Source organism: Tachysurus fulvidraco, chromosome 5 (genome assembly GCF_022655615.1).
Source record: "Tachysurus fulvidraco isolate hzauxx_2018 chromosome 5, HZAU_PFXX_2.0, whole genome shotgun sequence".
In the NCBI taxonomy this organism is placed as follows: domain Eukaryota; kingdom Metazoa; phylum Chordata; class Actinopteri; order Siluriformes; family Bagridae; genus Tachysurus; species Tachysurus fulvidraco.
Window position 1 is genome coordinate 6,811,054 of NC_062522.1, and position 22,950 is coordinate 6,834,003.

Consider the following 22,950-nt stretch of genomic DNA (forward strand, 5'->3'; position numbering starts at 1 on the left):
CTAAAAGTAGTGCAGTAATAAAGGTAATAGGGAATCAGAGATTGTTGCATATTGGACATATGGTTGTGTAGGGCACCGAGACATCATGTAGAATGTTCTTTTATGCGTTCTTGTTTTGTTGCTTATATGCTGCATGTACAATGGGGATTGGAATTATTGCATTAGGAAATCAGACTCTGTTAGATATTAGATATTATATTTCTTTAAAGTCGTGGCCTAATGGTTAGCGAGTCTGACTCCTAACCCTAAGGTTGGGGGTTCGAGTCTCGGGCCGGTCACGACTGAGGTGCCCTTGAGCAAGGCACCAAACCCCCCCAACTGCTCCCCGGGCACCGCAGCATAAATGGCTGCCCACTGCTCCGGGTGTGTGTTCACGGTGTGTGTGTGTGTTCACTGCTGTGTGTGTGCACTTTGGATGGGATAAATGCTGAGAACAGATTCTGAGTACGGGTCACCGTACTTAGCCGTATGTCACGTCACGAACACTATCACTATCACTATTTCACTAGATAGGATGTTTAATTGATTCCCAGTATGGCTGAATCTTAAATTGCTCCATGTTTAAATTAAAGTTCACTACAGTACATGCAAGGTAGGATCCAGTGTTTTATCCACTATGGATTATAATACTACAAATAATCCGGAGTTGCTCTTGATCGGACAAATAATGCTCTGTTTGGCATGAGGTCTTTTTATTTTATATCCCAAACAGCCCCATATGTAAAATCTAGTGTACTAGATAGTAGTAGTACAATCTAATCTACAAGTACAGACAAATGTGTGCTTAATATCGGCTCCGTACTGGACATGTAGTGTCGGACTAGATGTAGATGTACTAGCTAGTGTGTAAGGTGTATTATTTTAGTCCCAAGCTCATGCAGGTAAATAAGGCTTGAATCTAAAAATGGCTCCATATTAGAAAAGTAGTGCTCAATACGTGTGTGTGTATAATGTGTTATGGCAGTGGTCCCCAACCTTTTTTTCACCGCGGACCGGTCAAAGTTTGATAATTTTACCGCGGCCCGCTGGGGGTGGGGGGTGGGTGCTATACAATTAAATTGAAATTAATAATTTTAATGTAATTGTATTTAAACATGCCTTTTCAACTCACTACAATCAACTCACTAAATCAATGAGAACCCTGAGCTTGTTTCTTTGCAACGAGACGGTTCCATCTGGGGTAATAGGTGGCAATGACACCCGAAGTGTGTTGCTTATGTCCAGTTTATTCCGTTGTTTCGTTTCGGTTGTCGTCACTGCAGAAAACCCCGCTTCACACAGATAGCAGGTCAGAAATAGCAATAGGGATGTAAGTGCTGTGGTGACAATCTCAGGGTATTCCGCCATGACTTTAATCCAGAACACCGGCAGAGTTTCTAACTTTCTAACGACGTCTGTTCCGTACACATTTTTGCTAATTTGTGGGTTAAATTTGAGCAAACACAATATACACGTACACCAAGCACTGTTAAACATGACAAAGTACCGGTGAACAGAGAGAAGAGCGATACACACCTTCTCTCCACCAAAGCTACAACGCCACTGCCGCTCGCAGCCGCTCAGCTCCAGACGTCACCTAAAACCCGGCCCGATATCATGATATTTTGGGCATGCGCGGTATTGGTGCGGCTTTAGGTGACGTCTCTCAGTCCCCGGTTAATCTCACGTCCATGGAAAGTCGCACAAACCCGAGAGAAATACACCACAGTAAATAAAATGGAAATAATTTACTGTTTCTTGGGCGGCCCGGTACCATTTGGTCCACGGACCGGTACCGGTCCGTGACCCGGGGGTTGTGTGCTGTGTTTTGGTATACCGAGTGTGCTAAAATGAGTAAATATAGAATATTTTGCATATAGTGCATTAAATAGGATGTAGTTTGTAATTGTTGCTCTGTGATGTGAACATGTAGCTATCAAAAATGTGTTTTGTGTCACACGTCTTTCGAGGAAATGTAAAACAGTCGCATTCACTGGGTTTTAAGGGTTAAGCGGTTTAGCATTTAGCCACTGCAGAACCTTTAAATGCTCCCGCTCCACACAGATAAGCAGAGTTTCAGTGGTTTATCCCATCCTTTTCTTCCTGGGTCTGTGTTCATTCGTCTGTGCAGTGGGTGAGATGCTGAAGGATACACTCCAGTGATTGTCGTCCTGAAAGACGCCCTCCCTTCCATCCCGCCTTCTCTCGCTCCATTTCCTAGTGCTGTTCCAGATGCACACCGCTGCACCCACATACAGATGCCGGGGACAGAGACAGAAAGAAAGCAAGAAAGAATGAGAGAAAGAAAGCGAGAAAGAGTTCAGGGGAAATGGGGTGACTAAGGGAGGGAGTGTTTTCTTCTCATTAATTGTTGCCTGCAGCTCTACAGTTTACTAACCGTCTCAGACAACATCTTCCATTCGCTCCATGATATCCTGGAAAGATACAGGAGTGCGTTCAGTCGCAATCGTTCCTATGCGTCCATTGGACTTTATAATTCCTCATCTCATTTTGCAACAATACACCTTCACCTGTATAGTTATTGAAATCCTTTTTTTTTTTTTTTTAATATCCTATATATTATCTTTGTCTCTATGTTTTGTATTCTTATTTCAGTGATTTGTAGCTGTGGTAACAAACCCTATTTCCCCTTGGTGATTAATACAGTATTCTGATTCTGATTGATAAGACAAAACCTTGGATCGAAGCCTGTTATCCTCCATAAGCACAAACTGATTTATTGACAGTGATAAAGAGATCGTGGGCTTGATAATGATTAGACAAAGGTGCACGTGTGTTTGTGTTGTTTGTGCGTGTGTGTTTGTGCATATGTGGGAGTTTGTGCTCAAACCACAGACCAATTAAAAGGGCAGAGGAGGGAATATTTTGCAGACGGGGAAGAAGATAGGTTAAATGGGGTGTTATGATTTAAATGCGCACTCCTGAGGATAAAAGAGAGCAACAACAACATCCTGCTTTCTGCCCGTGGTGTTCGGATTATGAATTCAATTTATATAAAGCTGCAGTGGAAGGAAAGTATCTAGGACTAGTTCCAAATGATAGGGATCGGTTTCCTCCGATATTGTAATGCTGTGATTGTTTTAATATCCGTAATATTAATAATCATTGTAATCAACAATTGTCATTACTTCAGTGCTGGGGAATTCTCGATCCGGGTCAGTTAACGAATTTTGTAGCTTGGTTTTGATGGTAGTGCTTAATTTTTATGAATGTCTGTGTTGTAATAAGGCATTGTTTCTACAGTAAAAAAAAAAATAAATAAATAAATAAATAATAATAATAATAATAATAATAATAATAAATCCTTATTTTTATGTAAGAAAAATTTATACAATTTTGCTGATGTGAAAAAAATCAATTATTTAACATTTATTAAAGAGGCAGCTTTAAGTTTCTGACATCTTCAGGACAGAGAAGACAAGCTTTTCTTTTCTACTTTTTTTTTATTAACTTCTAGAAAGAGAGAGAGAGAGAGAGAGAGAGAGAGAGAGAGAGAGAGAGAGAGAGAGAGAGAGAAGTCTGATGAAGTAATGTCTGTTTTGAACTACTGTATGTGATAAAAGAGTCTAATCGGATGCTCTGCAACTTTAAATTTAACTATAAATGGATAAAAAAGTATGACATTCTTTTATAAATGAATAAATCATTTGCTGTGGAAAAAAAGAGGGATAAAGCACAGGGTTGCTTACATTTTTGACATCCAGAGAGATTTACATACATCCTATTTTAAACTGCTTAAGGTGAGGATTAAGTTCCTTGCTTAAGGACCAAGCAGTGGTAGGATTTGTACACAAGACCTTCTGATCAATTGGCCAACATCTTATCCTTCAACTTCCCTGTCTTTATTTTCTTATGACCATGTCGTGATTTATTCATTTAATATGTTACTAGAAATTTGGAAATTTATCAGAATATCCTGTTCCCACACTGTTTGTTTCTTTCTCCACCTGCAGAGATTCACGTTTATTCTGAGACTTTTCTGGAAACATGATAAAGTAAGTCCAACAATTTATTAGATCTGGGATCTAATCATGTAACCATTGGAGCGTCGTTAACCTTTTAGCCCCAGCTTTTTATTACCAGTCTTCTAGTTGTTATTAGAAGAGGCAGTGTGGCCTGTGTGACATCCAAGATAAATAGATTGGAGATGAGATCTATTATTGTCTGATCATGGAATTAAATGTTCGAGTGCAATATGAGGAACTGTTTTTATTTCATCAGATATCCAGTGTTAATCCGTCATTTCCCAAAGATGATAATTGCTATTGATCCTTTATTTAACAGGAGGACAAATTGTGAAGCAGGGAAGTTAAATAAGCTGGATGTAATTACACAGTTGTTTAACTTAGCATTAAAATATTTCTGTATTTTTTTTCTTACATTTTTATAAAACTTGCATCAACTCCTTTTTTATTTAATTTCTTTTTATTAATATTTCAGTTTTTTTTTCTTTAATTTCTTACCAAACGTACTTCAACTACTTTATCATTTAATTTCTTTTATTATTATTATTTTTAAACCTTTCCGTGTTCATAACATAATTAACAATTCCCACAAGTTCAGCAGCTCAGTAGGTTAGAATATTTCTGTTACAGTGCTGCTGAATTCTCCACACTGATTGCTCAGAAAAGTGTTGATTAAATACAATCTCAAAACTGTATGTACTGTAGCATGATGACAACTCAACTGCATAACGCAACGACACACTAGATGTACAAAGGCAACAGCACAGGAATGATATATCTATGGCTTAAGAAAAATCTGGTCTAGCTTCCTTTGATCTGATTGGATGATGGATGTTGATCAGTCTGTGGGAAGGTGTCAACTCACATACGAGTAGAAACCAGACAAAACAATGCAAGTGCGTAAACAAAAACAGATAAAGGAGACAAAACAACACTAATGGCGAGTTTCCAAGGACATTTCTATATCCGTTAGGAGAGATATCGTTATGAATTGTTGCTTTGATGGTTTGATTTAGTTTCAAAAACACACAAACACTTAGCATGTAGCTTGGTTAGCTTGGTTCTGAGACAAAATATCTACAGTAGGTTGCTAATCTAATATCCTTACAGTTCATGTCAAATCATACATCGGCTGCCGTTGTTTTTTGAGTCTGGGTTTCATTAATACGATTTTTTTATTTCTAATAATAATAGACTGCAATTTTTACCTCAGATTATATATCTTTAACATGCAGCAGTGTAGCAGGTTTTAGCCATGTTGTCGCTAGCTGTGTTGTGGGACAACTGAATGGTTCAAAGTTTGGCACATGTATTGTTAGCATTAGCTTCAGTTATATGGAATTATAATATCATTTCACAAACAAATTGATAACATCCGCAGAGCACAAATTTCAGAAGTTTTCTTTCAGTTTGCGGTGATGTTGATAACGATAATGAGCTAGTTAATCAGATGTATCGTTTAATCTCTTTCGGAAATTAGTAAATCGGATATTTTTAGCCATCTATTTTTAGTTTCACGCCAAAAAATTTGCTCCCAAACATGCACCGTAAACTGTGTGACTGAAACAATGTACTTCACTGTTTTTAACTGCATACATCATACATGTAGATGACTGAAGCTCCGCCTTTTTTGGTCTCCTATTGACAGTCCTGGGTCCATAACAGTAAGGTCCATCAAATGTTCAACTCTAGTAAACTATAAAAAATGTAATGTAGTGTATTTTTTTGTAAACAATCATGATGTTTTAGTGTCTATGCGACTCATCTCAGAATGATCTCCAGAGACTGAAGAAAGGATAAAAAATAGAGGGGAGGAATGATAGACGATCAAGATGAACAATCACAAAACTCAGTTTTGCAGTAATAGTGTCATTTTTTTCTAGTGAATCAGCTCAGTAACAGGTCAGGTGATAACAGAAGTACACAAAACACACACACACACACACACACACACACACACACACACACACACACACACACACACACACACACACACACACACACACAGGTAAATGGTGCTGAAGGCCCACCGGTGTAGTAAATGAAATTTTATCTGTTACACCAAAATGAAACAAGTGGATTATTGCTATTGTGTGTGTGTGTGTGTGTGTGTGTGTGTGTGTGTGTGTGTGTGTGTGTGTGTGTGTGTGTTCTCAGTGGTTGGCATGTGTCGGTGTTGATAATTTCCCATGAGTTATTAAATTCATTTCACAATTAAGCTGACAGAGATCCTGCAGATGCCAAGTCTCTCTTGTCGTCCAATTCTTCATCCTTTTTCACCTTCCTTCTGTTTTTCTTTCTCCATTTCTTTTCTGGTCGATTTTTCATCTTTTCATCTTCACACGTTCTATCTTCGTTCTTAGAGTTTTCCTTTTTTTTTTACTTCTGTCTGCTCTTGTCCTATATTCCTACTTGTTTTTCTTCATGTTCTTAATCTGTTTTCTTTCATTGAGTTTTTGCTCCTGTAAGCTGCTTCTTTTTTAAATATTAATCTTGAACTTTCATCCATTTTCATTCTTTTGTCATTCATTTTTCCGATCATCCCTTTTCCATTTCTTTCTTTTTCTTTCTCATTTCTTCTCTCTCCACTTGTCCTTTTATTTCATTCTTTACTTTATTTCTTCCAGCTTTATTTAACTCTTTTGGAAGATTATGTTCTTTAGTGTTTCTTCTGTTCACATAGTATCTACTCATTCACTGGTGTTTAATTCTTTACTCCGTTGTTTATTTATTCATTCATTCACCCATGTGTTTATGTATTCACCCAGGTGTTTATGTATTCACCCAGGTGTTTACTTGTTCACTCAGGTATGTATTCATTCGCTTGTGTTTTCTCATTCATTCGTGTGTTTACTTATTCATTCACTCATTGTTCACTCTGCTGTTCACTCGTTCATTCAAATATTTCATTCATACATATTAGTGTTTACACAGGTGTTCTTTCTGTTTTCTTACTCGGGTGTTTATTCACTGACTCAACCATTCATTTATTCATTCATACATTTGCTCACTCATGTTTTCATGTAGTATTCAGTGGTTTTTTTTTAATTTATTTATTTATTTATTTACATTTTTTATTTTTATTTATATACACTTATTTACTAACTAGAGTCTTTGCTCAGGTGTTTACTTATTTATTCAGTCTATCATTTATTCACTCATATATTCACAGAGGTGTTCGTTCATCCACTTATTCAGGTTTAAACTAAGGGATTCACTTTTCCCTCATTCTCTCAGGTGATGGTATATTCATCCAGATGTTCCAGGTGTTTACTTGATAGGCTGCTATTAGTTGTTCACTCATGAGTTCATTATTTACACACAGGAGCTCACTCATTAAATCAGGAATTTAATTATTAATTCAGTGCTCACTTTATCTTTTAGTTCTCACTGATTCACTCAGGTGTTCATTCATACACTCAGTTCTCACTGATTCACTCAGGTGTTCATTCATACACTCAGTTCTCACTGATTCACTCAGGTGTTCATTCATACAACTCAGTTCTCACTGATTCACTCAGGTGTTCATTCATACAACTCAGTTCTAACTGATTCACTCAGGTGTTCATTCATACACTCAGTTCTCACTGATTCACTCAGGTGTCCATTCATACACTCAGTTCTAACTGACTCACTCAGGTGTTCATTCATACAACTCATTTATCACTGATTCACTCAGGTGTTCATTCATACACTCATTTATCACTGACTCACTCAGGTGTTCATTCATACACTCATTTATCACTGACTCACTCAGGTGTTCATTCATACACTCATTTATCACTGACTCACTCAGGTGTTCATTCATACACTCAGTTCTCACTGATTCACTCAGGTGTTCATTCATACACTCAGTTCTCACTGATTCACTCGGTTATCACTGATTCACCCCAGTGTCCACTCATCATCATCCTCACTCTTTTACTCAGTGATCAGTGATAGCTACGTAGACAGACATATACCATACCAAATACCAGTATTTTCATCAAACATCAAAACACCACTAAAGACTCATCATTGTTAACATTCAAACACCAACACACCTCTAAACACACAATCATTAAGCACAAATACAACGTCAGACACCAACACACCGCCGAACACACACTGATGTTAACCATCAAACACCAACACACCACTAAACACATACAAGCATCAAGCACAAATACACCATCAAACACCAACACCTCACCAAACACACACACCATTATTAACAGTCAAACACTAGTACACCACCAAACACACACCAATGTTAGCCATAAAACATCAACACAACACTAAACACATACGTGCATCAAGCACCAATACACAATCACACACCAACACACCACCAAACACACAAATGTTAACTATCAAACAGCAACACAACACCAAACACACACACCATTGTTAACTGTCAAACAGCAACACATCACCACATACCAACATTAACCATCAAACACCAACACAACACCAAACACACACAAATGTTAACTATCAAACACCAACACAACACCAAACACACACACCATTGTTAACTATCAAACACCAACACAACACCAAACACACACACCATTGTTAACTGTCAAACAGCAACACATCACCACATACCAACATTAACCATCAAACACCAACACAACACCAAACACACACCATTGTTAACTGTCAAACATCAACACATCACCACATACCAACATTAACACCAAACACACACACACACACCACCAAACACACACAAATGTTAACTATCAAACACCAACACAACACCAAACACACACACACCATTGTTAACTGTCAAACAGCAACACATCACCACATACCAACATTAACCATCACACACCAACACACCACCAAACACACAAATGTTAACTATCAAACACCAACACAACACCAAACACACACACACCATTGTTAACTGTCAAACAGCAACACATCACCACATACCAACATTAACCAACAAACACCAACACAACACCAAACACACACACCATTGTTAACTATCAAACACCAACACAACACCAAACACACACACACACCATTGTTAACTATCAAACACCAACACAACACCAAACACACACACACACCATTGTTAACTGTCAAACAGCAACACATCACCACATACCAACATTAACCAACAAACACCAACACAACACCAAACACACACACCATTGTTAACCATCAAACACCAACACAACACCAAACACAGACACCATTGTTAACTGTCAAACATCAACACATTACCACATACCAACATTACAGCATCAAGCAGCATGATGGATGGATGGATGGATAGATAGATAGATACTTTATTGATCCAAGAGGAAATTCGCGCATCCACTAGCAACATACAGGAAATACGATTATCACAACATTTCCCCTCGTATTTAGTGCATCGAGGTGTTTAGTGCTAAAATCTTCCTTTTGTCCAAATGTTCTTCCATGCATTCTCTCAGCTTTTCACTGATTCATTCAGCTGCTCGCTCTTTTACTGTTTATTCATTTAACTCAAGTTATCCTAAACAAAATACACAAGTATTTTAACGATTGGTTCAGATTATAGTTTGCCTGTCATTATATATACAGGGCTGAAGGTTGTAACACACATCAGTACCTCCGCCATCTCTTCTTATTTCTTTCACAATACCCTTTTTTGACTCTCTGCCTATCACTTGCTCTTTCATTCTTTTTGTCTCTTGATGCCTCCTCATGAGTGAATGAATCATCAAAGCACTCAGAAGAAATAAAATGTCCCTCTAAGCAAACCTTTCTCTCTCTCTCTCTCTCTCTCTCTCTCTCTCTCTCTCTCTCTCTCTCTCTCTCTCTCTCTCTCTCTCTCTCCCACCATCATTTATAATGTACAGTGCTAGTGTGCTTTGAGTTACTGCTGATTCTACAGGCAGTTATCGTTAAGTCAGGATTTTGTAAAGCCACTACCCCCCTTCACTCTCTCCAGAGTTACTGAAGTATGCCATTTGTAAAGTTAATTAATTCAGCAGTTAATTATATAACTCATTTATTTAAGTATGTGAGTGGGAGACACTAGGCTGCTGGAAATGTATAACTTGCTGTAATTGTGGAGTGAATGTGAGCTCAAAGAGGTTTTCACTAATTTGAACCCGGAGGCAAAGGAGAGGACGCAGCTCCGCTGAGAGAGAATGAATCTCAAGCAAACTCTGCAATTACACCAGCGATGTTTTGCATGGAATATTGGTTTTTCTCCAATATAATACATGCGAAAAATATTGCACACAACAAATATTACTGTGTCTGAACCATGTGAGTGTACTCAGTGCTCTAACGTTCAATTCCTCCACAATTTACTCTCAAGGAACAACAGAGAGCACTACAGCACTACCAAAAGCTTTCAGTCAAATTTCAACACACACACACACACACACACACACACACACACACACACACACACTCGCACACACACAATTAAACACACACAATTAAACGCATTACCAATTACCACTGAGAACCCTAACATACCAACACACCACATTAACCATCAAACACCAACACACCACCAAACACACACCAACGTAAACTATAAAACACCAACACAGCACCAGCATTCTTCATCAAACGCCAACACACCACCAAACACACATTAGGTTTATTCATCAAACACCAACACAACACCATATACCAGCATTCTTCATCAAACACCAACACAACACCATATACCAGCATTCTTCATCAAACACCAACACAACACCATATACCAGCATTCTTCATCAAACACCAACACAACACCATATACCAGCATTCTTCATCAAACACCAACACACCACCAAACACACATTATGTTTATTCATCAAACACCAACACACCACCAAACACACACCAGCATCAAGCACCACATTCCAGTATACTTCATTAAACACCTACACACCACCAGCATTCACAGTAAACCATCCAGGACCAACACACTAAAAGAAATGGCAACATAACACCAGCATTCTCTGTAACACACACACACACACACACACACACACACACACACACACACACACACACACACACACACACACACACACACGGAGCAGACATCACTTTACTGTATTTCAGGGTGGCAGAGATAGACACAGAGAGAGAACATGAGCCTATATTGATTTGCTATATTTAGCGGTGTGTTTAGTGTGCCGTTTCTTTTTTGTTCTGTATTGTCTGTGTACAAACAGATGGCGTAGCACACTGGCATTGTAAGAGCAGATGTGTCTCTAGCACACTTGAGTGGGTGTGTTTTTCTGAAACAATCCAGAAACGCTGAATATGAGAAATATTTGAGATGCTGAATGGCAGGAGAAGCAGCGTGGGCGATTATTTCAGCTTATTTATGCTTTATATCTCTGTTGTGTTCCTCTCCTGTGTCTACTCAAACAGCAAGGTTTGGATGCCACAAAATGCCACTTAGGTGTCTCACTTATGAAGTGCTTGATTGGAAGGAAATTACCAACAATGTTTTCATTGCTGCTTTTTTTTTTTTTTTCAGCTCAGAAGTGCAGTTCAGCCATCCTGAAGTGTGGATTACTTAGCAATGTAGTGTCCCATTGGCCCAGGTTTTGTCTTTAGGAGTATTGTCAATGTGACTGTACCATTTAAGTGAAGATTTTTATTAAGGAAACTGAGCCATGATCACAAAGCATCTGTACAACTCACATCAACGAATACAGATTCAAATCCAATTTACACCACCAGTGACACACACCAATGAACATTACCTTGTTCATCAAACATCAAAACACAACACCAAAATATTCACTAAAACTGTTTACACCAACACACTGAGCCAATCTACCCACCAAAATTCTTCATCTGGGGGGTACGGTGGCTTAATGGTTAGCACGTTCGCCTCACGCCTCACAACCTACCATGCATGTCTTTGGACCGAGGGAGGAAACCGGAGTACACGGAGGGAACCCCCAAGGCACGGGGTGAACATGCAAACTCCACACACACCAAGGCGGAGGCGGGAATCGAACCCCCAACCCTGGAGGTGTGAGCAAATGTGCTAACCACTAAGGGCGTCTGGCAATATTTTTAAAATCAGAACCAGCAGTCACCATTAAATATCCAAACCAGCATTTTCAATCAAACAGCACACACACACACACACACACACAAACACACACAGCCTCTTGTCCTTAGTTCGTCCTTCTACCTAATTGATTGGATTTTTTTTTTTTTTTCTTCCAGTCAGTAACCTTGTCCCTCTGAATGAGTATTACGTGTCATGCGAGGTCAGATACTGCAGAGTGGAAAAGAGAATGTTCTCCACCATCTAAAATCTTTACACAGCCCACAGCCTTCCTCAGTTGTTCTTTGTCTCAGCTTTAGAACTCAGGAGATGTTAAACCCAGCGAAATCAGACACAGCACTTTGTCTTCACAGTGGTCTTTGTCGCATGGATTGGTGATGATGTCGCATTTATGCAATAACGGTTTAAGAAAGAAAAAAAAAACATGCAGCTTTAGATGTTTTTAATAGCTATATTTAAATCTGCTTACGGACATAATTACAGCATGGCGTTTTGTTTTCCCGCACAGTGAGATTATTTTGGGCAGGTAGGAACAGAGCAATCACACAACCTCTACAAGTGAACTCTTTTGTGGTTCAGTGGCTCTAACAAAGCAATTTATCCCTGAAGTGAACCAAACTTACAGTAGTGTGTTTTTTTTTTAAACAACAACAACAACAACAACAAAAAATGCTGCATAGAGTACTGATAATGATTTGAACTCGTCTTCTCTTCTTCTTTAACAATAATTTAACAATTTTTGCATCGTAAGCATGGCATGTATAGGTACAGGTATAGGTACAGGTAACTCAGTGGTTAAGGTGTTGGACTGCTGAGTAGAAGGTCATGAGTTTAAATCCCACCGAGCTGCCACTGCTGGGTCCCTGAGCAAGGCCTTTAACTGACAGTTGAATAGAATAGAACAGAACGAGGCATAGAAGCCTTTATTATCGCCACATATACATTACAGCACAGTGGAATTTTTTTCTTCACATACCCCAACTGAGGAGGTTAGGGTCAGAGTGCAGGGGCAGCTATGATACAGCGCCCCTGGAGCAGGGAGGGTTGAGGGCCTTGCTCAAGGGCCCAGCAGTGGCAGCTTGGCTGTGCTGGACCTTGAACCCCGATCGTCCGATCAACAACCCAGAGCCTTACCCGGTTGAGCCACCACTGCCCCCCAATTTGTTGTATAAATTAAAACGAAAACAGTAAGTCACTCTGGATAAGGGTGTCTGCTAAATGCCAGAAATGTAAATAAGCACAACGCTTCTGATAAGTTCATTTCAGATTGGACTCATTAAACGACCACCATCAAAGGTGCCTATTTTAATTCATGCTAAACAGTGTCACATGACACATGACACAATAAATTGTCAGGCTTTTGAGTCAGGCATGTCTAAAGCAACCTGGAATCTCAGTGTACGTCGAATCTGTATTCGTCTCCAATATAGGAGTTATTTGTATTCCACAGAAAAGCTGAATTTTCTGAGAAACAGTCTACATCCTGAGAATACGTAAGTGCCCAGTGTTATTTTTAATGCTTGCAATGCTAGCAATGATAGCGAGGATATGTATCATACAGTAATTTGACTGAATTAGTGTCATTCGACAGCAAATCTAACTAAGCATTGCGTCACACGTCATGTAGACGCTTTAAACTAATTTTCATTTCGTTTTTGGATAACCTGCTCAGCAAAGATATGACAACAGTCAAGACAGCGTTCAGGTGGTGCTTGTTAATAGTCTTGTTTTTTTCCTGAGGGTACTTTATGGAGCAGGTGGTTTCCTGGCTGTGTGGGATCACTGTTGATCTTATCAGCTCTTTTCCTGGCCCTGGTGTCATGCAGCTCCTTGATTGAGAGCTGCTGAGGGGAAGTCGAATTCGCTGTGGTCTGTTTGTTGTGGGTGTTGAGCTAAACAGTGATGAATGAGTCAAGAACGCTTTCCATGCTGGATCTAGAAAAATGAGACAGGACCGGCTGGGAGAAGTTGAGTGTCCTGAGGTGTAGTAAAAAACAGCCTAAGACCGTTGTTCTTTTTTTTTTTTTTTTTAAATTAGTAGACGAAATGTTTCTCAAAAATGTTAAATTTACTTTACTATTCTGATGGCTGCTGCTTTAATAAACACGAATAAGTGAGTGAGCTGATCTGTTATTCAGCTATGGTTCTTATAGTGCCTCACCTCTTGGTTTTGTTTATATCCTTTCCAGCCTTTATTCATTGGTGACTAATGCTCCATGCTTGGTGTCAGCTTCAAAGCCATTGCATCAGGTTGAAAAGGTGTTTTAGGAGCAGAGTCTCTCTTTCTTCTTGCTTTCAATGGCGTCTGATTCGATTTACGACGTTTTTCACGGAGCTGTATGTAGTAGAATGTCAGTAAATATATAAACTTATCAAACACTTCGAGAGAAACGTTTGTACACTGCTTCGTTCGAGAGCTTAAGATGTTTACGTCAAACATCAGAAAGGGGACGTATGTGAAGATCTTTACTGATGTTCTGCGATTTTCGTGTGCGACAGTCTCTAGACTTTACACTGAATAGTGTGAAAAGCAAATAAACAAGTAAAGTTCTGCAGGCTTTCTTGATGTGAGATGTGAACAATGAGAAACAAGAGCCTTGGCAACTCAGATAACCACTCTTTACAAACATGGTGGACAGACAAGCATCTCAGAATGTATTTATCTCTAACATTTATCCCTAATGATCAAGCCTGAGGTGACGGTGGTGAGAAAAAACTCCCTGAGATGATGTGAGGTAGAAACCTTGAGAGGAACCAGACTTAGAAGTGAACCTCATCCTCATTTGGGTGACACTGAACAGGAAATAATATAAATGTGAATAATATCCATTTATCAACAATTTGTACAGTAATCGAGTGGAATTGTGCAACCAAGAGTTCCTGAGGAACTAATAGGTCATTTCTGAGATCATTACAGACTCAACACTAATTCCTTCCTGCCAAAGTTTTCAAATGTTGACTGTTAAAGACCCAAACACAAAGCATTGACAGGTCAAAGATGGCTGGAAGTCTCCATAGTGCCATTGGTCACGGACTGATCTATCAGGTCATCAGGATGGACCAGGTAGGTCGGGAAAGAAGAAACAGTCACACTGGGAGCTCGAGAGAGAGAGAGAGAGAGAGAGAGAGAGAGAGAGAGAGAGAGAGAGAGAGAGAGAGAGAGAGAGAGAGAGATACATATTAGGTAATGGTTAAAGACAATATTAAGGTGACAACATTAGTCATCCCAGTTCACCAAACACTCAAAGGAACCCGCCTGATCGGCTCCTTTACCTAAGAAAAACTATATCACAATAAATCTAGACTAAACAAAAATGTTTAGGACTTAAACACTGAGACTGTGTCCGAGTCCTGAACACTAATTGGCTGTTCCATAACTGCAGGGCTACCTACTACTTGAGGTACTACAGTACCGAATAGCCTGCACCTTTTGATCGAAATCAAACACCAGGTTCTTCTCCTGCCAGCCAAGAACAGTGGGAACAGGCCAGGAAGCTTAAAATTGTCATCTGGCCTGTTTCCAATCTTCACAGTAGTGCTTAAGGTCCAATTACTTCATAAATCATTTTTAACGCTAAAAAGATACATGCATACTAAGGGTATAAAGAAACGACGTACCCTCGACGTACGTACGTACGTACGTATGAGATCGAACCGGCGACGAAAAAAAGGTCTATTTATTTCAGAGATGATATTACCTCGGTGTAAAGTGCCGTGCATCGAGGCATGGAGGAAATGTGTACGCTCAGCGTGTAGTTCATTAGGGCCTTTCACAAAATTATTGTCATTGTCTATAGCGGGGGTCAAAACACAGGCAGACAGGGTTAAACTAGAATAATCCATTATCATAAACGGTACAAATAGACATGCATTCAAACCAGGACCTTGAAAATACAAGAACAAAGCTCAGGCTTTACAATACAAATGCACAATAAGATTTCCCTGGTATAAATATACAAACTAATCAAGTAGAAAATAAAGAGCATGATAACACAATCAGTGAAATGAACCAAATGACAATGTGAATGGTGGAGAAACTAAAACATGATGCCATGGCTGGCTCTTGTTGCCATGGGAGCCATTATTTAAGTCTGACTTATAACTTGGGATGTGCAGTTAATTTGAAAATGTGAACAAATGTAAGGACTTCCAAAAGATAATTTGCAAGCGTTGATGGATTTTCTCTGAACATGTGCTCACAACTTTGACACCCTCTTTATGAATAGTTGTTAAGATAATGATATTGTACTGCAACAACAAATAGGCTTAATATAGAATCTGTTTCTACATTAATGTATCTAAACTAGAAATTCCCTGTGCTACAAAGTCACTGCTTATTAAGATATAATTGTATCTATTAGGATAATATTTAATTAAAAAAATGTAAATAAATAATAATAATAATAATAATAATAATAATAATAATAATAATAATAATAATAATAATAATAAGAAGAAGAAGAAGAAGAAGAAGAAGAAGAAGAATGATAATAATAATTATATTAACAATAAAACTACTAATAATAATAATGATAATGATATGAATAATATTAATCATAATAATAATACAAATTATTATTAGTACATTTAAGTATAATTAAATGAATGTAATAATAATAATAATAATAATAATAATAATAACAGTTGTGTTATTATTATTATTATTATTATTATTATTATTATTGTTGTTGTTGTTGTTGTTGTTGTTGTTGTTATTATTACCATGAACAGTGTGCAGTCAGAATTACATTGTACAAGGAACTTTTTGCATTTTAAAATAAAGCCTCTGAAACTTGAATAATGCAAATATCATGTAAAGACCTTCAAATGAAGTGTCATCCAATTCTCTCTCTCTCTCTCTCTCTCTCTCTCTCTCTCTCTCTCTCTCTCTCTCTCTCTCTCTCTCTCTCTCTCTCTCTCTCTCTCTCTCTCTCCAATTTTTAAGGTCTCTCATTCCATCTGAACTTTTTCGCAGGTGTCTTTCTCGCCTCCCTGTCTCACACTGTCTCACCTTATCTCTCTGCCCTCTCACCTTTAACTGATTAATGACACTCTGTAAATATTCCTCAACACTGTTACACCTCGTTTTCTCATTTATAACTGCAATTTAAGTTCGTTATATTTTGCTTTCACATTCTCTTTTGCAAAACCCACTGAGAGAGAGAGAGAGAGAGAGAGAGAGAGAGAGAGAGAGACAGACAGACAGACAAAGCGAGAGAGAGAGAGAGAGAGAGAGAAAGACGGTGAGAGAGACAGAGAGAGAGAGAGAGAGAGAGAGAGAGAGACGGTGAGAGAGACAGAGAGAGAGAGAGAGAGAGAGACAGAGAGAGAGAGAGAGAGAGAGAGAGAGAGAGAGACGGTGAGAGAGACAGAGAGACGGTGAGAGAGACAGAGAGACGGTGAGAGAGACAGAGAGAGAGAGAGAGAGAGAGAGACAGAGAGACAGAGAGAGAGAGAGAGAGAGAGAAAGAGACGGTGAGAGAGAGACGGTGAGAGAGACAGAGAGAAAGAGAGAGACAGAAAGAGACAGTGTGTGAGAGAGAGAGAGAGAGAGAGAGAGAGAGAGAGAGAGAGAGAGAGAGAGAGAGACAGAAAGAAAGAGAGAGAGAGAGAGAGAGAGAGAGAGAGAGAGAGAGAGAGAGAGAGAGAGAGAGAATGCCCCTGTGAGTCAGTGACAGCAGAAGGAGGAGAAAGCCGGCTTATGAACACGATATATTAAAGGCTGCATGCTGATCCTTAGAGACAGAGGGGATAATGCGTCGATTGATTTTACTGAGCTTTAAACTATTAATGCGGCAGGAGACGCATTCATCACATGCCTAACATGCCTGTACGACTGTGTTTAATAATAATCAGACGAAACGAGGGGACTGGGAGCTCGGAGGTTAACACTGTGCTCTGAACACATGGTTATGGGTTCGATTCCCAGTAGTTTCAGTAAAACCTTTGATTTTTATTAGTTACTTACCTAATAATGATTATTGAGCTCAGATAAAAGGATAATAATGTAAAAATAGATCTATTCATCCACGCATCCATTTATCCATCCATCTATCCATAAATGTCTTTCTTTCTTTCTTTCTTTCTTTCTTTCTTTCTTTCTTTCTTTCTTTCTTTCCACATGTACCGTTCATATGGAAAGAAAAAAGGAAGTAAGCTAGAAGTTTTTCAATGTATTGTTTCTATCTCTCTCTCTCTCTCTCTCTCTCTCTCTCTCTCTCTCATTCTCTCTTCGCACCCTCGTGTTCTCTCCCTCACTCTGTCATTATAGATTTATTTGTGTTTGTCCTTTTAAGACACTCATCATACAAAGCTCCTTTGTGAACATGGGGTCAAAGTTGACCAGGTGCACTGAACCTCATTTTGAAGGAGTGCTCTGAGAGTGTGTGGCGTCTTTAGCTGAGAATTTCTCCTCATTATCTGCAGAGGACGGACAGAAGAGCAGCCATCAAATTAATTATCCGACGCATTCCAGGCTTTAATCAGTGGCCTTGCATCGTGACTCACCGATTCACAGAGACAGATGTGTTTGGAGTTTCATTTACTCTCACTCTCTCTCTCTCACACACACACACGCACACACACACACACACAAACACACACACACATTGGGTCAAGCCTTCACATAAGCACAGTTCAAAGTAAGAAAACAAAATTCTGCCTTTTTTTCTTCTCTTATATTCTGTGTGTGTGTGTGGGGGGGGGGGGGTATGTGTGAGATATACTGTATATAGCTGTGATTATTAGGTTTATGTGTATAGTCTGTATATAATAGTCTAAAGAACAGACATACAGAGAGAAAGAGAGAGAACGTGTGTGAGAGATATTTTTTTTTAGATTTAAAAGAAAAAAAAGGCACACTGATCGTGATAATGCAAAGTCAACCAAGATAAAAAAAAATATATATATATATGAATGCATACACACAATATATCACAGGACAGGACCCCACCATCACACAGAGAGCTGTGAAAAACACAATTTGTTTTGTTGCACCAAATTAACTTTTCTAGGTTACCCGTCAGTTTATAGAACTGTGTTTACAAACCCGGCCTGCGCGTCATGTCCGGCGTTTTGTTCTATTTTGTTTCTTCTACTAATATAGATAGCTAGTTTTGCTTGGCTTAATAGGAAATTCAACGATTGACACACATGCCGGTTTCTCTGCTCGTACCTGTTTCCAAAGATGAAAATTTTCAAAGAAAAGGTACAAAAAAAAATTCTTTCAGTTCTTTCTTTTAATTTAAAGACAGGTTCTAGTCTACAACATTTCATAAAAAGCATGGTCTGCCTTTCAGGACATTCTGGGTTCACTTCAGGATTTAAAACAGAAACAAAAGCAGTAACTGTAATAATACCGTGTTTAATCCTCCACTGATCATCTCCTAGCTTTATCGATAACGGTGGCTTATACAATACTCTCCATTCTGGTTTAACAGTACCACTCACCACTAGTACTGCACACCAAGGTGAGTCAGTTCTACTGTTTAGTTAAATCCCCACTGTGTTCAGTATCTGTGACCGTGTTGTGTAGCGAGGTGGACCTGGCTTCAGCCGACTCGTCCGTGCTTGTTCTCTCCCTCAGCGGTACCGCGACTGGGTCTGCTTTGGCCCGGTTAAACTCGGGTTTTTGTTGTCCTGCTGGTTCTTTGCTAGTGTTCTGTAAGTTAGTGCCGTTGTCTTTACTGAATCGGTCGGGGCAGGTGCGGACTAGGTGACCTTCCTGACCACAGCATAAACACCTCATTTTTCTGGTAGTGGCGAACACTACTGTACATAATCAAAACCGTCTATACGGGAAATTAAATACTATATCGAGCTCAGCATTATCTTTAACAATACACAAATCTCCTAAAAGAAGCGACCTCTTTGAGTCATGGTGACTGGCTTGTGATCGGTACGTCTTTAACGGAGGAAACGGGTCGTCCGTGGCGAGAAAGAGCTTCGAGTAAAATTTCATCACTGATAAACGGTGGGACGTTGGAAAGAGTAACTTTCTTCGATGGCATGGAAAGTGGCAGGACATCAGTGAGCGCTCCCTTTATTACTATTCTACTTGCTACCAATTTGGTAACTTTTTTGACAGTATTGAAAAACACAACAGTCGCGTAGTTCATCCTAGAGGCGGCCATGATACACTCATAGCCTACAGCTTCTCCTAAGGACAAACACACGTCTTCAGCACTAGCCGCAGACGCCTCTTTAACACCATGTGAGAGTGTTTAAACTCCGCACCCCTCGGGCCGCCATGCTTTCCCTGTAAAGGGTTACACACGGCCCTCGGAGACACTAGCAATAAAAGCAACAAGGAAACAGTGAAAAGAAAACTAACTCTTACTAACTAGAGAAAGAACGGAAAGAGAAATTATACAGTAGAGACACAAGGTAAGGAAGAGCTGCAAGAGACACTCTCACACAACCGTACTCTCACTCACACGACGCTCTGACCACTCACTCACTCACACGTGCAGAGAGAGAGAGAGAGAGAGAGAGAGAGAGAGAGAGACTGAAATACCTCACAGATTTCACATATTGACTCTGTCGGAAAATTCCTGATAATTTTCCGTTTCCTTTCTTCTGAATTTAAATAAAAAGTCAAATAAAAAAGAAGTTAGAAGAAAAAGAAATGATAGATCAAGAATGACAAACATAAACAAAATAAGGATATAGAATTAATGGTATTTAAATATTTACACCATTTTATTAGTATGACATGCAGTAATGCAGAAGAACTATCTGTAACATCGACCATAAGAAATTAATAAATAATGGAAATAAAATACATTCTGTCATGTACACATGCAGTCAATGTGTAAATGTGTGTGTGTGTGTGTGTGTGTGTGTGTGTGTGTGTGTGTAGGTTTGTGTGACTGGCACATTTGTGTAGTATGTGTACTATTATTCAATTCATTCACAATAAAGGCAGAGCTCCGATTTTTGAAAGCCAATGTTGACATTTGAAATCACCAAAACAAACACGCCCCTAACCCAAATGGGTCCCACCCCTGTATCGATAGCTCCGCCCACACATACATACGTAACCCAGGCAACTAATGGAAAGAAATGTGTCTTTATCATAGCTGAAGGGAAGAACGATACGATTGCAGATAAACAAACAAGCAAAAATGACACACAAGCATAATCATGTAAAGGACAAAGGCATATATTAGTTCTGTGTAACAAAGCAAAACCAACGTTACTCACCTATCGAGAAGGAAAAAAGCGCCTCGGCGTCTTAAGTAAAGTTTCCCGAGTCAATAACTCCTGAGCTAAACGCTGTTACTACACAAAACGCGGTTGTAGCTGCCTCTCTACATTACTATGATAGAAAAGAGGTGTTATTTGTGTAGTAACAGCGTTTAGCTCAGGAGTTATTGACTCGGGAAACTCCAACCTGTGAATATGTGGCCAACTTCCTGCTCCTTCAGTTCTCTCCAGCGCTGGAAAGCTGATCCTATATTAACACGTCCTAATTCTTGTCTTATCGTAAGTCTTTCTTCTCTTTCTTTCTTTGTTTTTATCCTCCATGTCAATGCTAAAACCGCTTTCTGCTAATGTCACACATGCGCACTGAACACTGTCTCCTGAACACTGACAAGCCCCGCCCCTTTCTGCTCATTGGCTACACATTTGTTTTGATTTTTGTTTATTATTCGGCCCGACTCAGTTTTCTGAAGCATTTCTGAAAAATCGGAGGCCCTGCCTTTAATAATTATTTCATACCAATAATTATTATATACCAAGACTAACGTGTGTGTGTGTGGGCTGGCGTGTGTGTGTGGGCGTGTGTGTGTGTGTGTGTGTGTGTGTGTGTGTGTGTGTGTGCGTGCGGTTGTGTGTGCGGGGGCGTGTGTGTGTGCGAGTGTGTGTGCGAGTGTGTGTGCGAGTGTGTGTGCGAGTGTGTGTGCGGGTGTGTGTGCGAGTGTGTGTGCGGGTGTGTGTGCGGGTGTGTGTGCGGGTGTGTGTGCGAGTGTGTGTGCGAGTGTGTGTGCGGGTGTGTGTGTTTCATTTACCCAGTTTGTCAGGATAATCTGTCATCATTTATTTAGAAGGTCTTGATAGAGAAAATCATCATCACACACACACACACACACACACACACACACACACACACACACACACACACACACACACACACACATTTATAGTCTGTAGCTGGCTTCATCACTCTTTTTGCTGTTAATCGTATTCACATAGTGTGGAATGATATTCATGATAATGTCAGCGTGCCTTCAGATGTCATTGTGTTTTAGTCTTGTGTATATGTCACATTAATGATCTCCCCAGGAGGCAAATTACACAGCATACTGAGTCTAATTACGTTCTGATTGTCTGAGAACAGTAATGTGTTCTGATTGGCTGAGAGTAGTACCGTGTTCTTATTGGCTGAGAGTTGTACCGTGTTCTGATTAGCTGAGAGACTTACAATGTGTAGATTAGCTGAGTGCAATAAAGTGTTCTGATTGGCTGAGAGACGTACAGTGTTCTGATCGGCTGAGTGCAGTACACTGTTCTGATTGGCTGAGAGACGTACAGTGTTCTGATTGGCTGAGTGCAGTACACTGTTCTGATTGGCTGAGAGACGTACAGTGTTCTGATCGGCTGAGTGCAGTATACTGTTCTGATTGGCTGAGAGATGTACAGTGTTCTGATCGGCTGAGTGCAGTACACTGTTCTGATTGGCTGAGAGACGTACAGTGTTCTGATTGGCTGAGCGCAGTAAAGTGTTCTGATCGGCTGAGTGCAGTACACTGTTCTGATTGGCTGAGTGCAGTACACTGTTCTGATTGGCTGAGAGACGTACAGTGTTCTGATTGGCTGAGCGCAGTACAGTGTTCTGATTGGCTGAAAGTAGTAGTTGTTTTAAAAACTTGTTTCCTGCATCCAGTGTTCCTTAATTCACCTTTTTCTAAATGTCAGTGTTCCCACTGCACCATTTCCTAATAGTTTCTTGGTTTTGTT

General features: G+C 39.5%; 1 protein-coding gene across 2 annotated transcripts in view; it reads left to right on the forward strand.

The window, feature by feature from the left end:
* LOC113640721 (protocadherin-9) overlaps window positions 1–22,950 on the forward strand; it is a 248,476-nt gene that overhangs the window by 72,552 nt on the left and 152,974 nt on the right. The window contains exon 3 of one of the 2 annotated variants that reach the window (XM_027143330.2): window positions 3,954–3,995. The exons of the other annotated variant lie outside the window; for it this stretch is intronic. Coding sequence (XP_026999131.1) covers window positions 3,954–3,995 — 42 coding nt within the window. The remainder of the gene's footprint in view (window positions 1–3,953; window positions 3,996–22,950) is intronic. 2 annotated transcript variants of the gene reach the window in all.